Source organism: Apteryx mantelli, chromosome 3 (assembly GCF_036417845.1).
Source record: "Apteryx mantelli isolate bAptMan1 chromosome 3, bAptMan1.hap1, whole genome shotgun sequence".
Taxonomy (NCBI): Eukaryota; Metazoa; Chordata; class Aves; order Apterygiformes; family Apterygidae; genus Apteryx; species Apteryx mantelli.
The window spans coordinates 57777278-57804917 of NC_089980.1; the positions used below are offsets into that span (position 1 = coordinate 57777278).

Below are 27640 nucleotides of genomic sequence, written 5' to 3' on the forward strand. Positions count from 1 at the left end.
AGGGAGAGCTTTTACTAACATACTCAACAATTAAATAGGTCAAGCTGACTGGAAAAAGAAAAGGTGACCCACACTGAGGAAATTAATTTGTTTTTCCCTTCTTTTCCCGCCCCCCCCCCCCCCAATCCCAAACCTTAAATAACGGCCGTCTTTGGGGAACTAACATGGCAGCACTTTAACACCGCGCAGCTCCTCCCGGGTGACCTGGCGCGGGGCCAAGGTGACACCCTGCACAGCAGCCGTGACACCTGCGTCCCAACTGGGGACACCCCGGCCCACCCGGCCAGTCCTGCCCCTCGGGGACAGGCTCGGTAAGCCCTATCCCGGATTTTGGGGATATTCCCACTGAAACCAAGGACTCTGGGCTTTCTGGCTTGTCTCAGCAGCTACACGGGCGGGAAATGGGCACTTTTTTTTTTTTTAAGGCAAACCGACTTCCTCGTACAGCGACTCGCCCGAGCGCTGCGACCGGACGGTTAAAATCTCAAGCCGTCCGTTACGGTTTAAACCACGGAGCCACCCCTAACCGCAGTCGCCTTCCCTGCGTGCGGCCATTTCGGGCACCGTCCAGACAGCGGGAAGGGCCCGAGGGGGCCGCGCTAAGGCGCCCCGGGCCGGGAGCGAGGTCCGGGGCCGCCCAACACCACCCCGGGCACGGGCGGCGGCGCCGCGGGGCCGGCCGGGGCCGGGGCGGAGCGGAGCGGAGCGAGGGCGGTGTTGCGGCGCGGCACTGCCGGGGGGCGGGGAGCGGGCCGCGGCGGCCGCCATGTCCAAGCACGTTTTCCTCACGGGACCCCCAGGTAACGGAGCAGCCCCGGTGCGGGGCGGCGCGAGGGCGCAGCGGGGAGGCCGCCGGCGGCAGCCGCCCCCGGCTGGGCCCTGGCTGCGGGGGCGCGGGGCTGCGGCCCGCTGCCAGTGTCGCCGCTCCCTCCCCGCTTGTCACCGCTTGGGCCGGAGCTGCTGGGTTCCCTGGCGTCTTCACACTCGTGGCCCGTCTCTGGCCTTGGCTCAGTCCCCTGTGCTGCACGTTTCCGGGTGCTACTGCTTTGTCCCTGCATCCTGCCCCGCGCTGGTGGGGTGGGAAAAATCCCTGGGTGACAAATCCCCCTTCAGTTAAACTGTAGTCATTAATAATTTTCTTAGGGCTCGTTCTCTCTGTGCCTTAATTGTAATGATTTAGCACTTCCAGCCTACCTAGCACACAGTTACGGGGGGGAGGGGGGGTAATAAGTATCGCGGGCGGGCCGGCCTTGGTTTGGAGGGAGGGAGTCGTTTATCACGGTGGAATAATCTAATTATTGTGGAGGTCGCATAGGGGATAGCGTTGAGCTATAAGGTTAATAAATAAACCAGCTATTGTGATCGCAAAGCTTGCTATAGAACTCTGGAAATAAAGCAGTGGGCCTACTTCTCCTTTTTGCGAACCTTTTGCAGATATTTGTCTTGTCTGGAATTCACTTAAAGTGCTCCAAGGTTCATATAGTGGTATATTACTCATGCACTTTTTTTTTTTTTTTTTTTTTGCATCCACTTGAATAAAGGCAGTTGACTGGGGAACACAGAGGTTAGGCCTGCTTAGGCCTCATCTATGTTCATTTAACTGAAATTGAATGCACTGTTTTAATTAGATACATGTTCAATTTTAAGTCTTCTTAAACTTAGTTTGAATGACTTTAACTTATTTTGGCAATGTATTGAATGAAGGTAACCAAATTAGAGATATCAAATCTACTTAGCTGAATTAGTATAAATTCCCTTGTAGGGACAAGGCAGTGGAAAGATTGTAGGTAGTGATGGTGCCACATTTGTCATTTATTGTTGTCCAGACAGCAGGAATCCCTGTGGCTTCAGTTATGAAAAGTTTGCTTAACAGTTTGACTAGATGCCCTTGAAGCCACAGAAGATTTTACCATTGATACTGACTTTTAAGAAAATAGTTCCTAAAACAGTTTAAAACCTGAGAGAGAAATGAGGTATATACATCTTCTTGAAAAAGATTTCTGTCAGCCTCTTTAGGCATCTTACATTTGGCCTATACTCCTTGACTCCAGGAATTTAAGGCTGTGTTCTGCTGGGTATTTTCTGTCTTCTAAGGCTGATTTTTTTATTTTTATTTTTTGACAAGAATGAAATCAATGAATTGATAATTTTGGATTTTGTGAGAGGAGATAAAGTTGAGCTTAAAAGGAGATTGTTAAGGAATGTGCTTGTACAATGGCAAAGGAAAGAATTAGCTCCTTTGTGGGAAAAGAGAAAGTGTTTGGAAGGTGGCCAGCATTCACATAGTAGAAGGTATATCAAACAAATGTCAAAGGAGGCATCAGATAGGAAGGACTTTAAGGATCTGTCTTAGGGTAGGAGAATGGATTACAGGATCATAGGGTAGTTCATGTGGGATGGGACATCAGGAGGTCTAAAGCAGGGTCAGCTGTGAGGTCAGGCCAGGTTGCTCAGGGCTTCATCTAGCCTGGTCTTGAAAACCTCCGAGCATGGAGACTGCACCACCTCTCTAGGCCACTTGTTCTCGTGCTGGATTGTCCTCATACTGAATCAGGTTTTCCATACGTCTAGTCAAAACCTTTCTTGTTTCAATTATCATATGTTAGAAGCCTGTTCCTGTTGTTGGGGGAAAAAAAAAATATATATATATATATATTTGCCATGTAGGACCAAATATCTTGAGAGTATTGAGTTCTTTTGATTTTTAGGACGTCAGTAGCAGTTGAATGTGCTTAATGCCTTTGGAAGGTAGGCTCCTTGTAGTTGCGGTCAGTTTTGACCTAATGATCTAAAAAGGGAATGAATTCAGCTGTGCTCTTTAGCAGTAATGAATAGTGGTGATAGAAAGGGAGGCCCATCATTAACTTCCAGCTAGCTTGGATATCAGTTGTATAACTGCTTGGCTCTTAAGCTAGGCTAATTGTTCTTGTTCTTGCCTGCACTGGGGCAGGCTTTGTAGCCTGCCTGGAGCTCAGCACTATCTAAGCAAACAAGTTCACTGCTGGCCTGGGATGTTTGTACCATTCTCTTGTGACTTTGCTGTAGGCATACTTCTTAAAAGTTAATAAATTGTTACGGTGTTAGTAGAAAATGCATTTTTATAGATGCTTTTGTTCTTTCCTTTCTTACCATTTAAAGAATTTGCAGACTTAGAAAGTAATCCACGTTTCTGCTAAATCATTGGCATGGTTTTTAAAAATGAACTTTTAGTGTAAAAGAAGTTTAATACTGTGTGCTTTTTGCTTTCTCTTTATTTTTAGGGATTGGAAAGACTACTTTGATCCGGAAAGTCACTCAAGCTCTAAAATCCACAGGGGTTCCCATTGATGGATTTTACACAGAAGAAGTCCGAGAAGATGGCAGGAGAACAGGATTTGATGTTGTCGCTCTCTCTGGAAAACGAGGACCTTTATCTAGAGTCAGGTACTGATGTTTTAATTGCTATAAGGGGGTTGTTGTTTTAGGCTTGTCCTCCAGTTTGTCAGCTTGTTAAATGTTCCTCCATAAGGTGATATCTAGCACACTTAAAGCTTTCGTGGTCAGGTTCTTTGTTCAGTTCTCGTGCTCTGGTTAATGTCTGTACTGTATGTGTAAACACTTGCTCTGTTGCACAGTGAAACACTGGAAATGTGCTGGAGGGTGTTCTCCCTTGCTGTGTGTTTTACACATGATACACGGGAAGCATTGCAGAGCCCTTGTTCTTATACAGGCTGTTGGCTCTTATAGAGTCAAGTCTCTTTAGGACACAGTGACTAGCTTGTAGTAGGCAGGATTGTTTCTTAAAAAAAAAAAAAGCTGGGAGGAAAATTACTTGTTTCCATTAGCTAATGTAAGGGGACAGAAGCTGAAAATCAAGGGAAGTTTCATATAACATTATTTTAATGAGCCACTGTCTGGCCCACAAATCCCACAAGTGAGTTTTAAGCAAATGAGGGTTTTAGAGCCCTACTAAGAGATCTAAACTGCAGAGGGGCTCACAGTCGTTCCTGATTCTGTTGACTTAGCTTTCCATGCTTCCTACAAAACTCAGTCTGTAGATTTGTTAGGTGCGGCATTTGCACCTCATTCAGACATAGCTGACCAGACTAACTAGTTTAAATACTGCCAATGGAGGAAGTTCGGTTAGGATAGTGTGATGCAGCACAGGCAAGCTGTCTGAGTATTTTCCCAAGATTGTTTAAAGGTTTTGCATCCCATACTGAGCCTGAGCTACTGCAATGATGCTGCTTTCAGTGTCACATTACCTAATTTAAAGCTTGCTCATATACCTGCATGAACTGCAGGCGTGTATTTTGATTTCAGTGTAAACATACCTTCTGGCTTTTAGATCCCATTATCCTTTGGTACAATGTTCAAATTTAAGCTTACATAGTACAAAAGTAGCTTATGGTATATTTATCTTCAGAAGGTATACTATCTGCAGTATGACTTAATGTGTAGTTTGCAGATTTTCTTTTCTTAGAAGAATTAAGGGGAATTTGACTTATTAGGATAACAATTTTCATAAATCCACTTTAATTGACTGCAGTAAATTCTCACTAAACTCATGCTACTTAGGAGGAATTGTTTCTTTTTAAAATTCAGTTCTGATTCTTCTACTTCAAGACGTGAATGTCGGGTTGGACAATATATTGTAGACGTCGTTTCCTTTGAGCAGTTGGTTCTTCCTTTGCTGAGAAATGTGAGTATTACATTAAAGCTGCTGAAAGATGGAGGCTTTAGGATGAGCAGTGTTATTCAAAAGCCTTTATATGCCCTAGTTTTTGATGATAATAAATGACCTTTCTGGGGTTTGACTGATTCTGATTGACTTTAGGGAGCTGGAGGGCAAAACTAGCTTGTTCTCTTGTGCTTATAGTGGTGGTTGAGAGCTCACTTTCCCTTCTCATTCTTGATCTGACATCCTCCTGTGAGCAGGCCCTCCTCGGAGTGAGAGACAGGTAATAGGAAGCCACTGTTTTGCATATTGGAAGACAAATATGAAATGTATAGCTGGCTTTACCCACACAGAACTGGGATGTGTCAGCAGGTTCAAGAAAAAGGATTTTGCTGCTATTCCTCCTCTTAAAATCTTTTTCCTCTATTGTGCTGATGCCTGTTTTCTTCCAGTAGAAACAGTATTTGTTTCTTGAATCTAGGAATTATTTTTAATTACCACTGTATAAGTACCTGCAGACTGTTATGTTTTAATAGCCTTCCGATAATTTGAAATTCAGCCTGCAGGACAATGAGTACTCTGGCTGCGACAATAGAGGGACCTGCTTTTTATTTTAGATTATTGTTTTTTCTTTCTGAATACTGTGTGCTCAAGGCACATTCCATAAGTTAAAGTTTGCCAGCAACATTGGGTTAAAGAATCTCACAACTACACAGTAGTATAAATTGGGGTCTGGTTTTACAGTTTCTAGTTCCAGGCACATACACACTAATACAGATAATATTTCCTCATTTAAAACTTTTATTAGAAACAACAGCTGGCTGTTGTACAGTGAGTTGGTTTGATATATCTGATGTGATCCCTTCCTTTACACACAGTCTTTCTTTTTCCTGTCCTTCCCCTAACGTGCTATTACAATAGTGCAAGAGGTATTATGATTTTTTTTTCCTTCCCTTTTTCCTTTTCCTCCCTCTTGCCCACCCTAACATTTCCCCTCTCCAAAATTAAACAAGAACAGATCTGATGTTGGCAGGAACATCTTACAAACTGTGTACAGCAGCTGCTGAGCTGTACTACTAGAAAAATCCTATTGTGATTTTCTACACTGTCAAAGCTCAAAGGGCCAAGGAGTAAGGAACTTTGGAAGAACAAGAAAAGAAAGAAGTGCAGGGAGCAAAAAGGAGATTGAGGATCCATTCCTTGTTTTTTGCCAAGGAACGTAAAAGTCCAAGAGTAGGGAAGCAAAGGTTTTGGGGGTAGAGGAGAAAGGGAATATGTATAGAATGGGAGAAATGTGTGTGTATATATATATATTTTTAATGTTTAATTTCAAAGTAACTTATTTTCTATATTAGTAAATAGGCTGATAATTTAAATAGACAAAAAAGTCTTCATTAAGTGTGGGCTGTCCTCTGAATCCTTGTACTGCTGCATTAAGTTATGTGAACCCCAACAGAGACTTTAGTAGTAGAGGGTGTTAGTAGTGGTCAATTGTGCTTGACCATTCTCACTGAAAGTACTCTTAGTTGATTTGGTGGGTATGTGGTCATGCATGTTAGGTGGTACAAAATGAGAGGAGAGTGAGAGAGGAAGAGCACAGACCTGCAGTAAGAAGAGACAAATGAAGAATGAAGGCAGGAGAACCAAGGATATGGTCTGGTTTGCTCAGAGAAGCCAGGAGAAGGCGTATGCTATTTAGTCCTGGGGACAGCTTCAGCTGTTAAGGCTTGGATCGCATTGACTCCAGTAAGAACAGGAACAGATCCTAGAGGAGAAGATCTCTCAAGCTTGGGAAACTCTACCAGGCAGGACTGGGGATTCTTTTCAAAGCAAAAAGCTCCGTTTCTCAATGTGTGACCTAGTGACTAGTGTTGGCTTTCTATTTCACTGATCTATGAAAGGATTTTAGATAAAACAGCTGCCCAGCAGGGACTTGGCTTGAAAAGATTTTAGGATGCATGTTATGAAGTTTTTCCACTTTCCCAGAAGCAAATACTTTGTCTTCACAAGGGAAAACATTTAGATTTTTTTTTCTTAAGGTTCTGTATAATATGGCTGGTATCAGTATTTATTCATGGATTTATGGTGGCTTTCTGACTTGAGTTGATTTGCTTCTCGTATCTTCAAATAATGGAGTGCAATTCTCAGTTACTTTCTTCCAAACAGGATGGGTAGTGCACTTCCTTTTCAGTTGAGTAGTTCCTTCACTTTTCAAGTTGTCTTGCTCCCAGTGGTGATTACCTGTGTTCTCCCCTAGACTTCCCTGCTGCTCACCAGTCTGCAGCACAGTACTGCTTGGAACAGTATTCATTTCGTAAAAAAAAGCAAACCAACCACAATTGTGGTTAATCTTTAATATGGTGCATATCCTATGATTCAGGTGAATGGCTGGTACTATAGAGTAAGCTATGTAAGGAGAATAGAATGGAAGAAAGATAATTATTCTGACATGAGAGAGGAAAGAAACTGGAAAAAAGTTAGCTGTTCTGAGAGAAATGCTATATTCGACCTTCTTGGCACTTTTTATTTTGTTTTTCATTTGGAGGGTTTTTCATTTGGGTCTTGGTTTTGGTTTTTGTGGGGGGTTTTGTTTGTTTGGTTTTGTTTTTCCCTAATTCTAGAGACTCTCTATTGCACTGTGCCTCTGCCTTGCTTACTTTTGTGTAAAGTTCTAATCTCAAATCTGATGTTCAGGTCAATTTTGTGGCAAGAGCCAAAGCTGTAGATCAGACAGAAAAGGAAGGCACAATGTGAAGGACTATGTTCTTCTTGTTTATGGAGATGTCAGCATTCCTCTGTTTACACTTAGGCTACTGACTTGCTGTTTTACCTTGGACAAACTGTTTTGACCTCTTGAAACTTTATCATGATGCTGCAAGTACTGGAGTGAGAGTTAAAGTTCCTGGGACCAGTCTGGGTTTGTTCACTTTTGCAAGGGTTAGTGCATGCCTGAATTTGCAGTGTTAGGGACTCAGCTGACACAGTCAGAACTGCTTCCATTTGATGCTGAAAAGGTAACTTGCTGTGCTGAGTTCAAGCATGAACTTTATATATGGGACAATATCTTCACATATATCAACGTACAATAAAATTCCTAATCCTAATCTTGCAAAAAATCTTTGCTGAAATAGAAATGGCAGGTTTGTAAGCCTGTGAGTGACCAACAGCAGTTTTGACTCTGCCAGTCCCTCTAGTGTTACAGTTCAATTGGTTTCTTTTGGAGGTATCTTTTTGATTAGAATAGAGGTTATTTCAGTTATTTGTTCTAACTTCAGTGTTGTTTACAGTCTTTTGATGTACTTTTCCACAGGTAAATCTTGGCAGTGATGCAGAGAAAAAAATTTGCGTCATAGATGAGATTGGTAAAATGGAACTCTTCAGCCAGTCTTTTATTCAAGCTGTTCGTCAAATGCTGACTGGTTCAGGGACCGTGATACTTGGAACTATTCCAATACCTAAGGGAAAGCCGCTGGATCTTGTTGAAGAAATAAGAAGTAGAAAAGATGTTAAAGTGTTCAATGTGAGTAGTATTAAATATTCTTAAAGAGCCTTCTGTTCTAGGTTGCTGGTTTGTATTTGGCTCTGTTTAAAAACTAATTGTTGCTACCACTGGATAGCTGTGGGTAGCTCATATGAAATTAATTTTGTAGTTTCCATTCAGTTCTTAATGGGCAGATGTTCACCTTAAAAAAAAAAAAATCACAGTTGGCACTTACTGTAGCAGTTTTACACAGCTGGCTTTGCTTGTGAAAGGCTGTAGAAGTAATGATATGGTTGTTTTTGAAGGTTTTCTTGCTGTAATATTATTGCCACATAAGTATTCAGTATTCCTAAGAGTTAAATCTTTTAAAGTATAGTCAGATTTTTGTGCAGACTGGCTTGCAGAAATATTACCAGTAATCATATGCAAGAAAAAAAAAGGCAGCAGTAGAATTTGCAGAAACGATTGCTAGAAGAAAGACACTTGTAAATGGAGTGCGCTTTCTCTGGAGTCACTGAACGAATTTTGGAATTTATTATGTTATTTTTACAGACATAGTTTTCAGAATATTAGAGCCTCAAAGTGCGTTTCTGATCATCTAGGGAGAAATTCTCAAAACCTCACCCCAACAAAACATAGCTTGTTTACAGCAGTACAAGCCTGAGATTTGCTAAGTATCTGTAAGTGTCCCGGATGCTTTACAAAAACAGGCTAAATATTGCTCACATCCCTTTATTTTATTTTTCTGCTCAGTGTTTACTGTTTCTAGTAGAAAACAAAGCTGTATATCCCAAACTGAATTTTAATCTCTATAAACTACACATTCAGTAAGGTGGAAGTTGCACATCCTGGCTTATTAGTAGAGGTAATATGCTTTAAAGCAGCGTACTGTTGCAGCCTGCTCTTTAGCTGAAGCCGATCACAGTGAGAATGCCTACTTTGCTGTGATCCGAGCGAACGAGGAAGGAAAAGACAATATCTCAACAGTTTTATACTGAGTGGTCTTATTTACTGCAGACAAAGCAAAGTCTCCTACTTTTTTTTCCCCCCCTTTTCAAAGTGAGACTTGCAAAACTGCAGTCCTCAGAAAAATCCATTGCCTGTTCAACTAAGTGCTGAAGCAATCTCAAGAGCAAAGACAAGAGATGATTCCTTTCCCCATGTACACGTTCAAGTCCCACCTTTCCCTTCAGAGATTAAAATCCACTTTTCCCATCTCCATGCTGATGTGTGTTAGCAGTGAGGCTACTGAACTGGGCATGTGTGTGGATGTGAATTTTGTATGACTTGCTTTACAGCGGTACAGCTGGGGGAGAGGGAATGGAGAATGCCTCCCTGAAAACAACACTGTGTCTTGGTGCTTAGGATGTGCTCATAGCAAGGCAATAGTGTGCGTTTGGTCCCCTCAGGGGAGGAAACAGAGCACTGGAAAACAGCATTTGGCTTTTCAAGGGAGCTTTTGAGACTGCCAGGATCACTTTATATCAGGTGATGTTCTGATGTTCTGCTCGACCCCGGGTTGTTAGGTGTGTCAGTCTGCCAATACCTATGTCTCTTAAATGCAAACGACAGCCAGCTGAAGTCTTTCTGTTGATTTCACTGCAGCAGTGGTTGCAGGCTGCTCTAGCTAGCTTTGCTAAACAGTGAGCTCTCTTGTTTATGCTGCGGAGATTAGGATGTTTCTTTGTTTAAATATGGAGAGTTCTCTGGTGAGTCCTTTAGCCAAAAGCATGGGTGTGAAATTTGTGACAGATTGCAGTAATTCCCAGGCGGCAGAGACCTGCTATGCTGAAGTGTTGTATAGGAGAGCATCTGTCTTGATTGCTCCTGTGACACTCTGCATGCTCTTTCCCAGCTAGTTAAAATGTGTGCATGAGCAGGAACAGAAGCAGCCTTTGGGGAGTCAGATGTGCTGTTGGCTGAAGTAAATACTGCATCACCAGCTACGTTCTTGCAGGGCCGTGGCATGGGGAGAATGTGGAGTGCCTAAATAGTTCATGATTAGTCATATCTTGCTAACTTTTATGATGCCTGGAAGCATGCAGAAGTAAGCAGCCACCTTCCAAAAAAGTTTTTTCTTCTTTGTCACTTACTTGAATGCAACTTAATTCCATAGTAACTTAGCAGAGTTCTCTGATCCTTCTCTTCGTGTCACTATAGCAGTTCTGATGTTTGATGCTAAGTGCACAGAGACAGCTGTTTTGAGTTTTACAGTCCCTTCTGTCTTGAAAGTATTCTCAGTTGGTGTAAATGGGCCCAGATGCCCTAAAAGCAGTTGAGGATTTAGTCCCAAATGTTTAATTTATTACCTTTAGAGCACTTAACAATGGGAACTCTGATATTTAACACATTTTTTTCCATCCTTGCCCAATTTCATTTTGCTGAGAATGAAACTTTTCAGTAAAAGCGTAGGGGCTCTTTTTGCACTGCTTGGGTCTGTGTAGTTTTGCAGATGTGTCTTAAATAGGCTCAGATTATCCTTAGCAGCTGGCACATACTCATTTTCTCCCATGTTTCCACCTACTGGTTTTGCTTCCATGAAACCTGTCAGTGAAGTTTGGTTGTGTGTGCCTTTTTAAGAAAAAAAGTAAGTAGTTAAATGCGTCAGAATCCTGGCAGCTCTTACTGTAGGATAGATGTATGCCCTCCATTACAGGGCAGTAGAAAGGTGATGCCCAGCAGCTGGTCTCATATTGAGCAGGAACAATAATCTAATGCTGGACACAAAATGGTGCCTCTTCTGTCACAAGCAGTTCACTTTCTTGCAGTGATACCCAGGGATCTTCACTTCTGCTTGTGTCATTGTCCATGATACAAGTTCATATAGTAAAATACATAAAATGAATGTAACAGGATATCTGTCATGGACAGAAGTACATCTGACCTATGGAATAATCTCTCTGAAAGATGACCTTTTGTGGAGTCCCTATCTACCAAAGTTCTTTCCATCTTTCACATTTTATCTTTTTGTTTTGGAAGCAAAACTTTGGGTTTTGGCTTATTTTTTTGGTATAGCTACCTGGTATTTGGTTTTGTGGCATCTGGTAATTATATGTCAAGTCCTGTCAATATTGAATCTAGTAAAGTGGGAGGTCCTAGATACAAAATCTTTAAAATCAAATGCTTGAGATATTGTTGATCCAGCTTTGTCAGCTTATTTTGATACATGCTGGGGAATATGGATTTATTCTTTCAATTCTTTCCATTCTTTCTTCCTCCAAAGAAGAAAAGGTTCTAGTTGAACAGACTCCACAAGTGTGTTTTATTTGAAAGTGCTTGAGGCTTTGAGGGGGAAAAAAACTTTTGTTCTCTACTCTTGCCCGCTTGGAGTCTTGGTGCCTAATTACCTAAATGCTTAGTAAAAGCAGTATCTACAGATACTTTCAGCTGCCCGACTAAACATCTATCCATCTGTTTGTACATTCAGTGCAGTTATTGGCAGGTTTGTTCTGTCTGGGAAGGCTGCCTGCACACAATGTCTCCAGGTCTTAAGAGGACACTGCTATCTATCAAGCAGCCTTTGCAAAGCAGTTGTGAAAATTTCCCAGCACTTGGCACCTTCTCTCTGATGCTCTCTCTGGACTTCTGGCCTGTAGGTATGGAAAAGGGACAGATAAAACGTAGTATTGTTTTTGTTGGCTGTGAAACAGTGGGAAGAGCTATTAAATGTTCAGAAGGTCCTTTGAAAGTCAGAATATCAGGGCACTTGCTGTGAGATTTAGTGTTTGGCTCATCTATGCCTTCTGTACCTTGGGGTCCCACAGTAGCTTTCCTAATGAGCAATTCCATCTTTTGTTGTCTTGCTCTTTGTTGCTGCAGGTTTTTCTGTTCATCTTATAATGGTGTTAGAATGATACTCAGTAAAAACAGTAACACTTGCAGACCCTTCTGCCTGCCTGCCTGCTTCCCTCCCTCCTCCTTTTTGTCCCCCCCCCCTTTTGTTTTCATCTCACTTTTTTTGGCAGTCCCATGGTGGTGTGCTCTCTTGAATTCAAGTGATACAGATCCCTTCACTGTCTCTTCAGGTTTACAGTGTTGGTTTCCAGGATTTGGATAGGATGTCTGTGACTGTAAGTAGTAATAGGTGCCTAGGGCCAAATTCCTCCGGTAGGACTGTCACCAGTTTGTTTACAATGAAAAAATAAAGACTTTCTCTGGTTGAGTATTAACTGTAGTACAGGAAGGGATACAAATCCATGTGCCGAGATTTTAAATGCAGCTACAGGGGATGCAATGAAGCCTTCCTGGCTGAAAGTTTTATCCTGTGCATACTGCGTTGTCTCATCTCCTTCCTCTTCAAAAGCAGCATTTCTCAAACTTTGCTAAAAATATGAACACCCTTACTTTTTTTGGCTCATCTGTCTTTGTGTGACCCCTTCCTGCCCTCTCTGCAGGGGTCTGAGCAGTGGGGAGAATTTCTGAAGCTTTCTAAATGAAGCTTTTGCTGATGCTTCACAATTGCTTTTTAACCTTCACCATGCCAGTCCCTGTCTCTGGTTAAGCATGCTGCAGTCAGGCACACAGCATGGGGCACTGCGGGTCTGTGGGCACTGCAGCAGATCCAGTCTGCCGTGAAGGGGGGTAATTCCCCCCCCAGCTCTGTGCTCTGTTGCTGCTGCACCCAGGAGCTGAGCTCACTAGCCTAGCTTGGCATTTTAGTTATCTACAGGTGCTGCAATGCAGATGGGCCCAGCAAAACACAGGACACTTGACTCTCTGGGTTTTTACATGTACTGGTGTTAAAGCCCAGCATTTGCATAGACTGGTCAACTAAAGGCACACCTCACTGTAGTACAAAGCCTCCCCCCCCCCCCCCCCGGCTTTTTGAAGTAGTCTTATTTTCACAGAATCACAGAATCGCTGAGGTTGGAAGGGACCTCTGGAGATCATCTAGTCCAACCCCCCTGCTCAAGCAGGGTCACCTAGAGCACATTGCACAGGATTGCATCCAGGCGCGTTTTGAATATCTCCAGAGAAGGAGACTCCACCACCTCTCGGGGCAACCTGTTCCAGTGCTCTGTCACCCTCACAGTGAAAAAGTTTTTCCTCATGTTAAGATGGAAGTGTCTGTGTTTCAGTTTGTGCCCATTGCCTCGCGTCCTGTCGCTCGGCACCACTGAAAAGAGTCTGGCCCCATCCTCTCAACACCCTCCCTTCACATACTTGTACACATTGATAAGATCTCCTCTCAGCCTTCTCTTCTCCAAGCTAAACAGGCCAAGCTCTCTCAGCCTTTCCTCATAAGAGAGATGCTCCAGTCCCCTAATCATCTTTGTGGCCCTTCGCTGGACTTGCTCCAGTAGTGCCACATCCCTCTTGTACTGGGGAGCCCAGAACTGGACGCAGTACTCCAGATGTGGCCTCACCAGGGCTGAGTAGAGGGGGAGAATCACTTCCCTCGACCTGCTGGCAACACTCTTTCTGATGCAGCCCAGGATACCATTGGCCTTCTTGGCCACAAGGGCACATTGCTGCCTCATACTTAACTTGGTGTCCACCAGCACTCCCAGGTCCTTCTCAGCAGAGCTGCTTTCCAGCAGGTCAACCCCCAGCCTGTACTGGTGCCTGGGGTTATTCCTCCCCAGGTGCAGGACCCTGCACTTCCCTTTGTTGAATTTCATGAGGTTCCTCTCTGCCCACCTCTCCAGCCTGTCCAAGTCTCTTTGAATGGCAGCACAGCCCTCTGGCGTATCGGCCACTCCTCCCAGTTTCGTATCATCAGCAAACTTGCTGAGGGGGCACTCTGTGCCTTCATCCAGGTCATTGATGAAGAAGTTGAACAAGACTGGACCCAGTACTGACCCCTGGGGGACACCGCTAGCTACAGGCCTCCAACTAGACTCTGTGCCACTGATCACAACTCTCTGAGCTCTGCCATTCAGCCAGTTCTCAATCCACCTCACTGTCCACTCATCTAACCCACACTTCCTGAGCTTGTCTATGAGGATGCTATGGGAGACAGTGTCAAAAGCCTTGCTGAAGTCTAGGTAGACAACATCCACTGCTCTCCCCTCATCTACCCAGCCAGTCATTCCATCATAGAAGGCTATCAGATTGGTTAGGCATGATTTCCCCTTGGTGAAGCCATGCTGACTACTCCTGATCACCTTCTTTTCCTCCACATGCGTGGAGATGGCTTCCAGGATGAGCTGCTCCATCACCTTTCCAGGGATGGAGGTGAGGCTGACTGGCCTGTAGTTCCCTGGGTCCTCCTTCTTGCCCTTTTTGAAGACTGGGGTGACATTGGCTTTCTTCCAGTCCTCAGGCACCTCTCCTGTTCTCCATGACCTTTCAAAGATGATGGAGAGTGGCTTAGCAATAACATCCGCCAGCTCCCTCAGCACTCGTGGGTGCATCCCATCGGGGCCCATGGATTTGTGGGTGTCAAGTTTGCTTAAATGATCTCTAACCCACTCCTCCTCCACCAAGGGAAAGTCTTCCTCTCTCCAGACTTTCTCTCTTGCCTCCAGGGTCTGGGGTTCCTGAGGGCTGGCCTGAGCAGTAAAGACTGAAGCAAAGAAGGCATTCAGTAACTCTGCCTTCTCTGCATCCTTCGTCACCAGGGCACCCACCCCATTCAGCAATGGGCCCACATTTTCCCTAGTCTTCCTCTTGCTACTGATGTATTTGAAGAAGCCTTCTTGTTGTCCTTGACATCTCTAGCCAGATTTAATTCCAAACGGGCCTTAGCCTTCCTCGTCGCATCCCTGCATACTCTGACAACATTCCTATATTCCTCCCAAGTGGCCTGTCCCCCTTTCCACTTTCTGTAGACTTCCTTCTTCTGGTTGAGTTTTGCCAGGAGCTCCTTGCTCATCCATGCAGGTCTCCTACCTCCTTTGCTTGACTTCCTACTCATAGGGATGCACCGCTCTTGAGCCTGGAGGAAGTGATGTTTGAATATTAACCAACTCTCTTGAACACTCCTTCCTTCCAGGGCCCTCACCCATGGGATTCCTCCAAGTAGGTCCCTGAAGAGGCCAAAGTTTGCTCTCCTGAAGTCCAGGGTTGCGATCCTACTTGGTGCCCTGCTGCCTCCTTGCAGGATCCTGAACTCCACCATCTCATGGTCACTGCAGCCAAGGCAGCCCCCAACCTTCACATCTTCCACCAGTCCTTCTTTGTTTGTTAGTACGAGGTCCAGCAGCACACCTCTCCTTGTTGGCTCCTCCACCACCTGGGTCAAGAAGTTGTCACCAATGCTCTGCAGGAATCTCCAGGACTGTTTGTGCCTAGCTGTGTTGTCTTTCCAGCAGATATCGGGGTGGTTGAAGTCCCCCATGAGAACCAGGGCCTGGGATCGTGAGGCTACTTCCAGCTGTCTGTAGAAGGCCTCATCGACTTCCTCTTCCTGATCAGGTGGCCTGTAGTAAACACCCACAACAGTGTCACCCATGCTAGCCTGCCCTTTGATCCTTACCCATAAGCTCTCGACTCGCTCTTCATCTACCCCTAGGCACAGCTCAATACATTCCAGTTGCTCTCTCACATAAAGAGCAACTCCACCACCTCGCTTTCCTGGCCTGTCTTTCCTAAAAAGTACGTAGCCATCCATGACAGCACTCCAGTCATGCGAGCTATCCCACCATGTCTCTGTAATGGCAATGAGATCATGGCCCTGCGACCGCACACACATCTCTAGTTCTTCCTGTTTGTTCCCCAAGCTGCGTGCATTGGTGTACAGGCATTTCAGGGAGGTGATCGAGCATGCAGGTTTCCCAGGAGGGATACAAGAGGGTCCTCCATAGCCACATCCCATGCGCACTTCCCTGGCTGCATTCACCTGCTGGAGGCATCCTGACTTGAGCAGTCTTTTGCCAACTACCCTGGCACTATAACTCTCCCCTTCCCCCATCTTTCCTAGTTTAAAGCCCTCCTTACCAGGTTGGCCAACCTGTTGGCAAAGACCCGCGTGCCCCGCCTCGTGAGGTGGATCCCATCTCTCGCCAGCAGTTGGGGATCTTCAAACAGGGTCCCATGGTCGTAGAAACCAAAACCCTGTTGCCAACACCAGCGGCGCAGCCAGTCGTTAACCTGGAAAGTCCGTCTCCTCCTCCTCTCATCCATCCCCCTCACTGGCAGGATTGAGGAGAAGATGACCTGGGCTCCCAGACCCTTGACCACCATCCCCAGAGCTCTGAAATCCTGCTTGATGGTCTGCAGTTTGCCCTTGGTGTCATTGGCGCCCACATGGAAGAGCAGCAGTGGGTAATAGTCCGAAGAATGGACGAGTCTTGGCAGTCTTTGCATGACATCTCTCACACGAGCCCCCAGCAGGCCACAAACCTCTCTAGACAAGAGGTCAGGTCGGCAGATAGATGCCTCCGTCCCCTGTAGCAGGGAGTCCCCCACAACAATCACCCGCCGCTTTTTCCGGGTGTTCCGGTAGGGCACAGGGTCTGTTGTCCCGGTTACTTCCCTGGCAGCCATGCCCATCTCCTCCTCATCCTGGAGGGCACTAAACCTGTTCTTCAGCTGCAAGTCTTTGGGAGGAGTAGGAGCCTTTCTCCTCCCACGAGCAGTGACCAGTTTCCAGCCTTCTTCTATGATGTTATGTTGTACCGTTTCACACGGCACAGAGCCCTCTGGCAACTCCACTGCTGCAGGGGGTTGGGACTCCTGGAGCTGTACAGTCTCCGAGAATACCCTGTCTATCTCTTGCTCTGCTTCTCGGATGCTGCGCAGCCTACTGACCTCCTCCCGTAACTCCCTTACCTGACAACACAACTCGTCAACAGCAGCACACCTCCTGCAGGACAGCTGACTGCCAGCCCAGGCCTCCCGGAGAGGCCCCAAGCACTCCCTGCAGCCTGAGACCTGTAGAGCTGCATCTACTGTCAGAGGGCCAGTCTGGGTCCAAGCCTCTGACACAGCAACTCTTTCAAGGTATTTTTCTCCTGTGATGATAAGGTTTCTCCGAATACACAGTTGCATTGTCAAGCACTGAATTTTTCACTGAAGGTGTGTTTGGCTGGGTATGTCATCCTAATAAATATAATCCTTTCAACTACTGAAGGCAATAAGAACTCCTCTTTAATAGAAAATGATATCTGGTAATTGAAAAGGATTTTAGTAATGATGAAAGTACAAGGTGGCTCTTTGAGTGATTCTTGTTAGTTATTCAAGCATTGAATAATACTGCAAAATACTGTGGCTGATTAAATCAAAAAGATCACTGAATATTCAATTATGTATGCAGGTTTCTGGGTTTAGCTTATTGTGTTCTCAGTAACAGGAGAAGGCAGGTGTTTGACACTTAAGGGTTCTCCACTGAGAAGGAAATTCATTTGAATCTCTGCTTTGTTTGTTTTTGAAGGAAGCCATGATATGGGGATTATTTATCAAATCACATCAGTTTTAATTTCTCTTTCTCTAGGTTAATAAGGAAAATAGAAACAGCATTTTGCAAGACATCTTGGCAGCTGTGGAATCCTGCAGAAAATGAAGACCCTTCTCTTGCCTGTAAACACTAAGCTTTTATTTTTACAAAATACTACATTTTGCAGATCTTTTAGAGTCTGTCCTTCCTGTGTAAGCCACTGGAGGGTTTACTGGATCCTCCAGGGTAAGCAAGGTAAAGCTGGCAATACTTTAAAATGTAAAAAATGAGATAGTAGGATTCTTGTTTATTCAGTTCACAAGCCTATCAAAAAATTGAAGAGACCTGTAGTTAACATCAAATACCTGTAGTTAACATCAAATTCTAATCTGGATATTTGAAAGTTAAGTGGCTGACTCTGATCCTAGTTACACCATGTGAAAGCAATTAACTGTCAAACATACTGGAGCTATGTCTGATAGAGATCTTAATCCTTCAGCATGTGACATGGACTGTTCTGTCTAGAGAGCATTTTGATGTGGGTAAAGTCCCACTGAGTAATGTGCACTGAGTACCTGGAGCTTTGTCCAACTCTGATGGAACAGAACTGTACCCAGAAAGTGTGTGTGCTCTGCCTGCTTTATGTCTCTGTTAACTGCGACCCAGTTTAGGTGTGTCAGAAGAGTGTGTTTCAGCAGGGCTGCTGATGGTTCATGAGATGGAAGGAATACCTGATTTCCCAGCACACCCTCCCTAATTGCAGTGTAAGAAGGGTTACCCAAAATTGCAAGCAAACTTACTGTAATCCCAAGAGGAATTTACAAAATTCTACTTAAGAAAGAAGAATAACCAGCTCCACCCTCTTCTTAAGTAGCCCAGACAATAGTTGATTAAAAGGTTGTATTTTTGTGTTTGTTTTGAAGTTTCTGATGGCAATCCTGCTTCTCATCCCCCTTAAAAAAAAAAAAGGCTAAAATTTAAGGTCCATGAAGCATAGTCAAATCATGACATGTTTTTCATGTGGAGTTTAATAGGTCAGGATAGACTTAATTCTGCATTTGTCTGTATAGGTTTTACAATCCATTATGGTTTATTGATACTTACTTTTTTTCTTGATAGGTTTTTTTTTTCTCCTTATTCAGTTCTGTGCATGCTTCATGGTTAACAGTGAAATGAGAAGTTTTTGAGAGTATTAGACAATGTGTTTCCCTAGGAGGTTTGCAAATGTGTTCAGGAAAAGTGCTACCACTTAATCAGTTTTGCAAGTTATGAAAACAGAATTCCCTCCCAGGTGCACACTTGTTCATTGTATGATTTATAGTCATCTCTGGCTGTAAAATGATGTTAAGAATTCAGTCTTTTCTGTTCTTAACTTTTTTCTTTTCAGTTCAACAACTGTTAAAATGAGCATAGTATTTAAAGGCATTTTCAAACAACCATTTAGTTATTTATTTCTATGAAAACTGGCATCAAAAGTTCTTTGGGGCTAGATGGGGACAGGCATTTTAACAGGTACCTTGGGAACAGGTGGGAGCATGCTGCGACCATCCATACTCTTTCCCATATTCAGGGTGAGGGTCTTGTGCAAACATTGTCCCTCCACAGGCCATATGAGGTACATATGGTCCTATTCCCCAGCTGCCCCATTATATCACCATTCTGCACAGTTCGGATGACACTGTTTACTTCATCGTATTTGGGGGTTAGGGAATTCCTCCCAGAGTTTCCCTCCTTTGGGTGTGTGCAGCTCCTGGCTGCTGTTCTCAAAATAAGACTGTGCCCTGAAGGTATAGTTAATCTCTTCATTACTACTTGCAGCTTATTGTGTGTAGGACAAGAAGCATGGATATCTCCAAATTCTGGCTGTAACAGATTGGTACTGGGAAATGCAACCTGTGTGAAAGAAAGGTCACGTCTAAGCATGACTCCTACCCTGGCATCCCCTAGATGTTGGCTCTGGTGGGGGCTGCAGGAATTCTCCCTTCTGAGTGGGCTAGTTCCCATCCTAAGTGTTGACTGCGGTGGTATGGCTCCACTGAGCTTGCTGGTCCTGAAAGGACTGTGTGACAAGAAGCATGCAAGGAATTTGTTTTGTATTTTTGTAGAGGGTACTCAGTGTACTTGTCTCCTAAAGTCGTAGCAGCTTTTCTCCATGGCTATCTGGAGGGCTCTTATTGAATGAAGCCAGTGTGTCAAGATTTGCAGTAAGAAAAGTAGAGGCAGCTGGCCTGCACTACCTGAGGGCTACTGCAAGGCATTCAAGAGGGAGCTCAGACTTGAACTCTTTGCCAGTACCCTTTCTGCAGCAGCTCAGAAGTGATTAATACAGGTGAGAAATGATACAACTGCTGACTTGCCTCCCAGAAATCTACACACAGTCAAGGCCCTGGATAAAACCTGAGGCTGGATGTTTTCCTCCTCAGTACAGGAAGAGGCACAGCTCCTGCCACGTGGAGCAGCTGCTTTCCACATTGCTGCTGTAGCAGGAGACTCTTAAAACAAGGGGCTCCTTAGCCTAAGTAAATAGTGTTTTTTAGGACCAAGTGAAATAAGGACCTCAAGTCTTGTGTGCTGAGGTGAGTGTCTTCCATAGACATAATGGTCCAGTTGTGTAATTAGTACTAATGCTTTTGACCTCTGGTACTGCAAAGTTGGTTTGCCTTTTGTGCTCTTTCCTACCCTTAAATTTTCATCCCTCATGCACAACAACTCAGTGGGAATTCACTGTGCCCTGCTACAGTACTGGTATTAGGTAGTTCTGTGATCAGTCTTAACCATTTTATACTTGGGCACCTCCTCCCACCGTGTGCTGTATTAACATCAGATCTGTGTAGCTCATTTCATGGTCATGAGACTCATGGTCAGACTTTTGCAGTCATCCATATGCCTTTGTGTGGGCTCCATTTTATATGCATAGAAACTTTAAGTAGGAGTTTGCATCTGCAACTTTACATGTACAGGAGTAATAGTGTTAAAAGTATGCCTTCTAAAGAGGGTGTGAATGCATTAATCTCAAATACATTGAGAAACGTAATGAAAATTCCTTTTACTGAATTTGAGAGGTAAGACAGGGTGGAAGAACATTTTGCTTGGGGAACAATTTGCTCCTACTTTACCTAGAGACATTTTATTAAACAAAGTATAAAGCTGAAGAAGTGAGAGACTCATTTAAAAAAAAAAGTATACAGCCCAGAATTGTATGACTATGTAAAATTATTAGTTGATTCTTTCATTCCTTTGCTTTAATTTGCTGAACAGGGAGAGGACACTGACAACTCTGATTTTATTTAAATATGCCAGTGTATTTGAAATACAGCTACTGGAAGGGAGCCAAAACCTCATTCAGAAAGGAGACTTAAACAGAAGCTATAATCTAGATGTTTCTGAAATACAGGTATCTAAACCATAATGCCTGGACAGTCCTACAGTGGACTTTTTTTTGAAATCTAAAACACCATTGAGGTACCTTGCTAGAGATGAAAGAATTGGGACCAAAGCACTTTTTTTTTTTTTTTTCCCCCAGGGCGATGTGCCATAGACTTTTGAGCAGGAGCCTCTCTACTCTTAAATGTTGGATGTTAAGGTATCTCCTACTGTTTTACAGGGAGAAGTCAAGTCTCTTCAGCTGTAAAAGGTACTGCAAAAGAATAGTTCTTCCAATGGTTAAGCAGTTGTTACCAAGTGCTTTTTTTTTTCCATCCAGCATTTAGCTGGCATTTAGTGAAGCACTGAAATGATCTACAGCTGTTCAGAAAAAGACCATTTTTCTTCAACACTGAGGTGCATGACAAAATTTTAGCAAGGTTGAATCAGGACTGCGGTTCAGTCTTAAATAAGGACTGACCTATCAAGATAAATAAAATGGAGATATTTACCACTTTTCTGGAGAGGTTGGGGAGGCGGTTTCTTTCTGGAGTGATGCTGAAGTTCAGTTTTCCAAATTCCAATTCATCTGGAAATGTTAGAGTGCATCACTTTATGTAATATTTGTTCCTCTTAAGAGTGGATATATTGCCCCGCGTATAATGCCATAATGCCTGCTGTTGTCCCAGAATATAATAGGCTGCTAAAATGATTTACCTGCTGAAAAAATGTTTCATAGCAACAAGTTTGGGGAATTTCAGCACAGTGGGCTGATAGTACTTTTAAGGTTTTATCTCACAATACAAGACCTTATGTAGTGAGGGTAATTAGTCACTGGAACAACTTACCCAAAATGGAGGTGGACTTTTCATTCACTTGAATTCTGAATGAATCATCGCCCCCTTCAAATGAAAGGGTATTTTTTCAACTGACATCAGTGGATCTTGCTTGCTGCTACCTATCCCAAGATTGCCAAAAGTCTTCAATTTTTTTGTTGTTCTTTTTTTAAGCCTATCGTCTTCTCTCTGAGCTAGAGAATGTTTTTAAGAGAAATAAAGAGAGTAGTTTTATGGCCTGTGTTAAGAAGGAGATCCTAGGTGATCTTAACAGTTGCTTCTGGCCTTTAAATTTGAGTCAGTTCCAAAGTAATGACTCACCTGTTTCAAATATGCATCAAGTGAATGAGAAAGTAGTATTTCCAACTGAACTTTGTTTTTATGACATGCTGTGTTTACTTTAGAGGTAGAAATTTATTGTCTGGTCTTGCACTAGTAAAATATTTGGAAAGCCTTAAGAGCACTATAACAACAAACAGCATTCGCAATTACCCTGATGGGCTAATTTTACTAATAGCACACATTTAGTGAAAATAACCTCTGATGCACCAGCAAGATTCCAGATGACAACATTAGTGCACCTGCAGGTTTTAATTGGTGCAAAAAAGGGGAGAATATGAGGTACCAATTATTCTCTCCAAGCCTGAGAATCAAGGACATTTTTGGCAAGGAGGTTTGTAATTCCAACATAAAATTGCACACAGCATGGCATAAACAGGGCCTGCATTATTTGTCTTGCATTAGACCGTTTTTGACTTGTAAAACTAAAAGAAGGCTGAATAAGAGAGGTGAATGTTTAACACTGGACCTACTGCAAAGTTAATTATAAGTAGTATGTCTGTCTTGCAGATTTAAGGATGTACAAGCACTAGTGAAACGTAATTAAATACCAACTCCCAATCCAGAGAGGAATCTAAAAATGGCACAAATTGGGTAGTTAAGAAATATGTATTGATGAGATGATTATTGCATGCTGGAGAATTTTACTGGTAACTCTAATCTTCTAAAATGAGCTGCATAGAATTCAGCTAATCTTGAACTTAAATTCCCCAGCAAGAGAGGAGCAGTCAGTAGGTGGGCTGGAGCAAAATGCGGATGCTGTTTCTTGCTTTATTCTAATGTTGTTTTTTTAAAAAAAAAAAAGCTGTGAATGACATTGCAAGGACTCCTAAGAACTTGATGGTTTCAGAATGTCATAGATACTGAGAATATCTGGCAGTCTTGGCAGGGGAAAAAGAATTGCAATGGTAGGTAAGTCCTTTGCTAACGTTTGTCTTAAATGCAATGTGATGTCAAGATTTTCTGTCTTATAGAAATGAAGTGAGGCTCTTTAACGAGAAACTCCAGTTCTTCACATATAATAGGTTTGTAAGACACCTCAAAATAGAGGGAACAGCAGGACCTCCAGCATTTGTAGCTTGGGATGAACGGAAATGACCTTTGTAAATGCTATCTGACACTGTTTGCTACTTGCTGTGGTAGGGAGCAGCTGGGCTGAAGGCCAGCCTGGGGGCTTGCCAGCATACCTGGAGGATGGGAGCAGTTCAGCAGCCTGTGATTGGCTTTGGGAGAATGTTACTGAAATCTGTTGACCAGATCTTCTGGCCATGTTTCACCCTTAAGAGCTTAGCACCTGGCTTTTACAGAATGATATAAACAAGAGCCAATTAGTGAAAAGAAAGGTTTTGGAAAACAAAATGAGAAGGGGGCAGCTATCCTGCATTTAATGCGAAGGCTGAAGTACTGTATTTGTGCTTGTTTTACCATATACTCATTATACTCCTTCCTGCAGCCTGCTGTACAGTAGGTACACTGCTCTGTTGTTCTGAGGGCCAGCACTGAGCCAGCCATTGAGCATAAAACCACTCACAATATTTCTTTTCAGCTGTGGTGATGTAATCTGGGGGTCAGATAGGGCCTCCTCCTTTCTGACATTTCTGTGAAAAAAATCACATGTACTGACTGCTCTGGTGGATTGAGTGCTTGATTTACTCAAAGGATGAGTAGAGCCTGCTAGCAAGATGGGAATATCACTGATTTCAGGCTTCAGAAACAAAAAGGTTCAGAACTGGCTGAACGTACATCAAGCAGGCTTCTTTCTTCGGTGCCTGCTGAGTAAGTGGCCTCTCTAACCATTGTAGCTCTGGAAAAAATCAAGCATAGCACCTGAATCTTCAAAACTGACACACACTGGAACTGCATATAAGAGGTACTTACATGTTAGTCAGGGCCATCCTTCATGTGTCACGCCTATGGTACAGATCAAACGTAATGTTTGCAAACTGTTCAAGCTGAATAAATTTAGGACCAAGTTTAACAATGGGTTTAGCCACCATGAAACCTTTCAGTGCAGCATCTGACTTAAAAGGTGCCTCTGCTTTGTATGCAGAGCCCCAGACTGCCTGATAAATGGAGTCCCTGAGGGGTCATGGACAAATGCCCACCTTGCAACTCAAACAATCTTGTGTGAGGTGAGTGTCAAACTATTTAGGGCTTTCAAGAATAAACAAAGTATGTCTAAAGCTTTTGCTTATCTATAGACATTAGTGTTGAAAATGTAGGCTCCTATGGACTTTGATATGTTTTAGTGCTACGCAGAGTAGTTCTGAGGATCTTACTGTTGAAATTAGGACCTGCCTAAAAGTTAAATACCCATTTGTAAGCTTTGTGTGCATTGGAGCCTTACATGCGTTTCCTGTCACCTACAGAGCAAGAGGGGTCTATCTCTGCTTCAGTTATGATAGGGTAGTTACCTGATGTGTGGAGTTTTTTGTTTGTTTTGGGTTTTTTTGTTCTTGTTTTAATCACAAACTATGTTTACTCAATACAACCTCTTACCTGATTCCAGGTTTTATAATTTCTAACCATCACATTTGCTTATTCTGTAAGATTGGCCCATATTTAAAAACATTGAAAATAGCAGTAGTCTTATGCGTACCAGCAGACTCTCTCCAAAATTACGAAGAAATGTAACAATTGGGAGCAGGTTTATTCTGTCATCTTGGGTGATGGGTTTTTGTTCTTGTTTTTTTTGTAATTGATACTGTCAGTGGTCAGTCTTTTCTTTTTCAATGCAGCATGCTTCAATAACAACTTCAAAACAAAACAAACTGTAAGACCTGGATATTAGAAGTAACTAGTTACTTTAGAAGAAGTCCAGTCTCAAACTGTTTGAATCTTTGGTTGGATCCTGTTCTTCTCTGCTTGTGTGCTGTGCACAAACAAGGAGTTAGGACATGCCTTCTCTGGTGGTAGCAGGAGTCTGGGCTTTACTGCATGTACCTGTCCTCAAGGAGTGGTGCTCCAGGGTTTGGTGGCCTGAACTAAGACAAGACCTGAGAGGTGGCTGCATTTCCTTAGGGTGCAGTAACAAAGGCTCTGGAGCCAGGAGAGCCTCTGACAGAAGAAGGAGGAAGATGTTCCTGTTGTCACGGGGCCTCTGTCAGTGGTAACTAGGCCCAGCAGTTTGCCAGAGGAAGAGGTTGTGCAGCTGTTTCCTAATCTGGTTTAGTTTGCCTAAATTAGATTCATAGGACAATTTAGGTTGGATGGAACTACTGGAAGTCCAAGTTAGTTAATTTTGATGGAAATTAATTCAAATTTAAGTTAGAGCTTTGAAAATTAGAGGCCTAAGTGAGGATAACTTAATATGGAAGAGTTCAGCATACCTGGAGGATGGGAACAGTTTGTGATGAATTCTTTATTTATAAAATTCTGCAGCTGACTGCCTTCCCTTCCCCCATGCATGGCAGCATTTAGGAAGACAAACTGGTGATGGTTTATCATAATAGACTGCAGTGTAAAATCTGACCAGCACATCAGCATTACCTGTAGCAGAAGCCCCACAGGCAGATGTGGGACAGCTGTTGGGAAGAGCCCACCACCTATCTGTATAATGTCCATCTGTCATTTGTAATGGAGAATACGTAGCACTCCACTGGCAAGGTGGTGAGAGAGTAATACCTGCCAGAAGTGGTCAGAAAAGAGCAGCTGAATTCAGTTTCCTCTTTCACACCACACCTGGATGCAGGAGACAACACTAGTAGTGTCTAAACCACACTCTGATGCATCTTGACCATGTGTCTTAGAGGCCATACATTAATACTCTGCTTTTGCCTTTGTGAACATGAGCAGGGATTTGCCTAGCTCATGCAGAGCTTTATAAATAAAGAATTCATCACGATGTGAGGTGAAAGAAAAGCAGTAAATTTCTCAATTTCATAAATCAGAAAGCAAGTAAAAGTAATTCAAAATAAAAAAGAAAACCCAAAAACTGCTGCCACACAAAACATACTTGGATCACTTTATTTTCACTAGATGTTATTTAGTTCTACTACTTATAATATTGTGTGGCACAGTAGGAAGCTCAGAATGCAACAGTGCATTGTCTAAAGGTAATGAGACTTAGCTACAGCATCTCTTGTTAAATCTTTCTTGTTAATTGGGAAAAGATAGCCTGGCTGCAGATTTTCCTGATGAGAATTAGTAACAATCTATGGTAGTTGCAGTAAAGAGGAACAGCAAGACACTGATAGCTGCAAATTTTTTAACTAAAAAAAGAATGAGGAGAATGCACACAAATGTGTGCGTGTGCATGTATACGTTGTAGTACAGCAAGGATTTGTTGTAGCCTTTTGCCCTCCAAAATAGTCATACATTCCTGTAAATCAGTGTTTCTCAAACTTTGTGAAAGTGTGACCTCCCTCTTTGCTACATTTGTCTTCATGCAACTATTAAATTGGCAGCAGCTCAGTCCCTCTGGGGGAGGCAAATCAGAATGCTCTGTAATTACTGGCTATAAGTGTTTGTGGACACTGAACTGTGTCCCACGATTAAAGGCAGTTAGCTGTTACCTTCCTGATGCAAACACTTGCAGACAATAATTATAGCCTGCTTTACACTTTTGTGTCCTTGAGGAGGATTCCTTTGGGCCCTTTTGCAACTCCCAAAGGGGCTGCTGCCCAGAATTTGAGAGACACTGCTGTAAACCAAACAGGAGCATGAGATTATACGTAAGAGCAGCTGTTTCTGCAAAGCTGCTTTCTTTGCAAATAAGGGGCACCATATGCTTTGTGAAGGCTTTCCATGCACTGGCTACTTTCTTTTCTCAAACTTGACTTTTGTTAATCTGTGTAGCGTGGTTCTGTCACACAATATTTCAATATGGCTGCATGCAGTATATCAATCTGTGATGCTAAGTTGCTGTTCATGATTATCACCTGCATAACATGTTAAAGAAAAATAAAGATTTGCTTTTGAAGAAAAAACAAGATTTAACTCTGTTGTTACAGTACATATTGTACTGTCCTTTTATGTATTCATTGCTTCTGTTCAAAGTTGCCATTTGTTATACATTATATATCAAATGCCAGTTATTTCACATGCAATCAGCTGTTTAATTATGGCAAGGAAGAGATATCTTGTGTGCTTTTCACTGAGTTGTATTAATATTTCCCATTGTATTCACTCTTGATTCCAACCGTTACAAATTTTTTAAGCTTTTCTAAGTTCCACCACAAATGTGTCAACACCTCTGCAGGGGAAGGAATGTCAAATAAATTGTATTTATTGTTCTAGGATTTACAAGGACCTGAGATGAAGTGGCACTGTTTTTTGTTAGGACATCTTTCAACCCCCTCTGTGCCAAGGCCTTTAGCTGGAGAACATCTAGTATTCTTGCTTAGAAGTTAGAAAAATAAAGATTTGGAGGTTGCTTGTTAAATTTGAAAGAACTTAAACCCACCTGCAGCTCCTTGACCTAACTTGTCTTTCTTTAAGAAGCATGTGGCCCTTGCTCTAGGAATAGTCCTTATTGCTCTTCAGACAGACTTTGCTGAGATGCTGTGTCTTCCAGGGCCATATCTTCTTGGCTGGCCCTTCTGCACTCCAGGTTCTGACTCATGAATATGGCACAGGTAGGGCCTGCATCTCTTCGGGGTCTGGAGTCTGTAGCATCGGTTGTTTCGCAGGTCTCAGTGAGTTGC

The 27640-nt window shown here is 43.1% G+C and overlaps 2 protein-coding genes across 4 annotated transcripts in view; one reads left to right on the forward strand and one right to left on the reverse strand.

Annotated features, from left to right (window-relative positions):
• The first annotated feature begins 599 nt into the window (after nt 1-599).
• Nucleotides 600-26926, forward strand: NTPCR (nucleoside-triphosphatase, cancer-related). Of its 3 annotated transcripts, none has more exons than XR_010883723.1 (6): nt 600-800; nt 3261-3423; nt 4585-4681; nt 7968-8177; nt 17515-20851; nt 20981-26926. XR_010883723.1 is itself a non-coding variant. In XM_067293461.1 (6 exons), the coding sequence occupies exons 1-5, from the start codon at nt 767-769 to the stop codon at nt 17581-17583; spliced, it is 573 nt and encodes a 190-aa protein (XP_067149562.1). In that variant the 5' UTR covers nt 600-766; the 3' UTR covers nt 17584-17600; nt 20981-26926. The 3 variants fall into 3 exon arrangements, 2 of the variants coding, with proteins under 2 accessions (XP_067149562.1, XP_067149561.1); XM_067293461.1 differs by having other exon boundaries at nt 17515-17600; XM_067293460.1 differs by lacking the exons at nt 17515-20851; nt 20981-26926 and adding an exon at nt 9437-9620.
• PCNX2 (pecanex 2) overlaps nt 26109-27640 on the reverse strand; it is a 166267-nt gene continuing 164735 nt past the window's right edge. The window contains exon 34 of the mRNA XM_067293462.1: nt 26109-27639. Within this exon, the coding sequence (XP_067149563.1) occupies nt 27466-27639 (174 nt within the window). The 3' untranslated portion in view covers nt 26109-27465. The remainder of the gene's footprint in view (nt 27640) is intronic.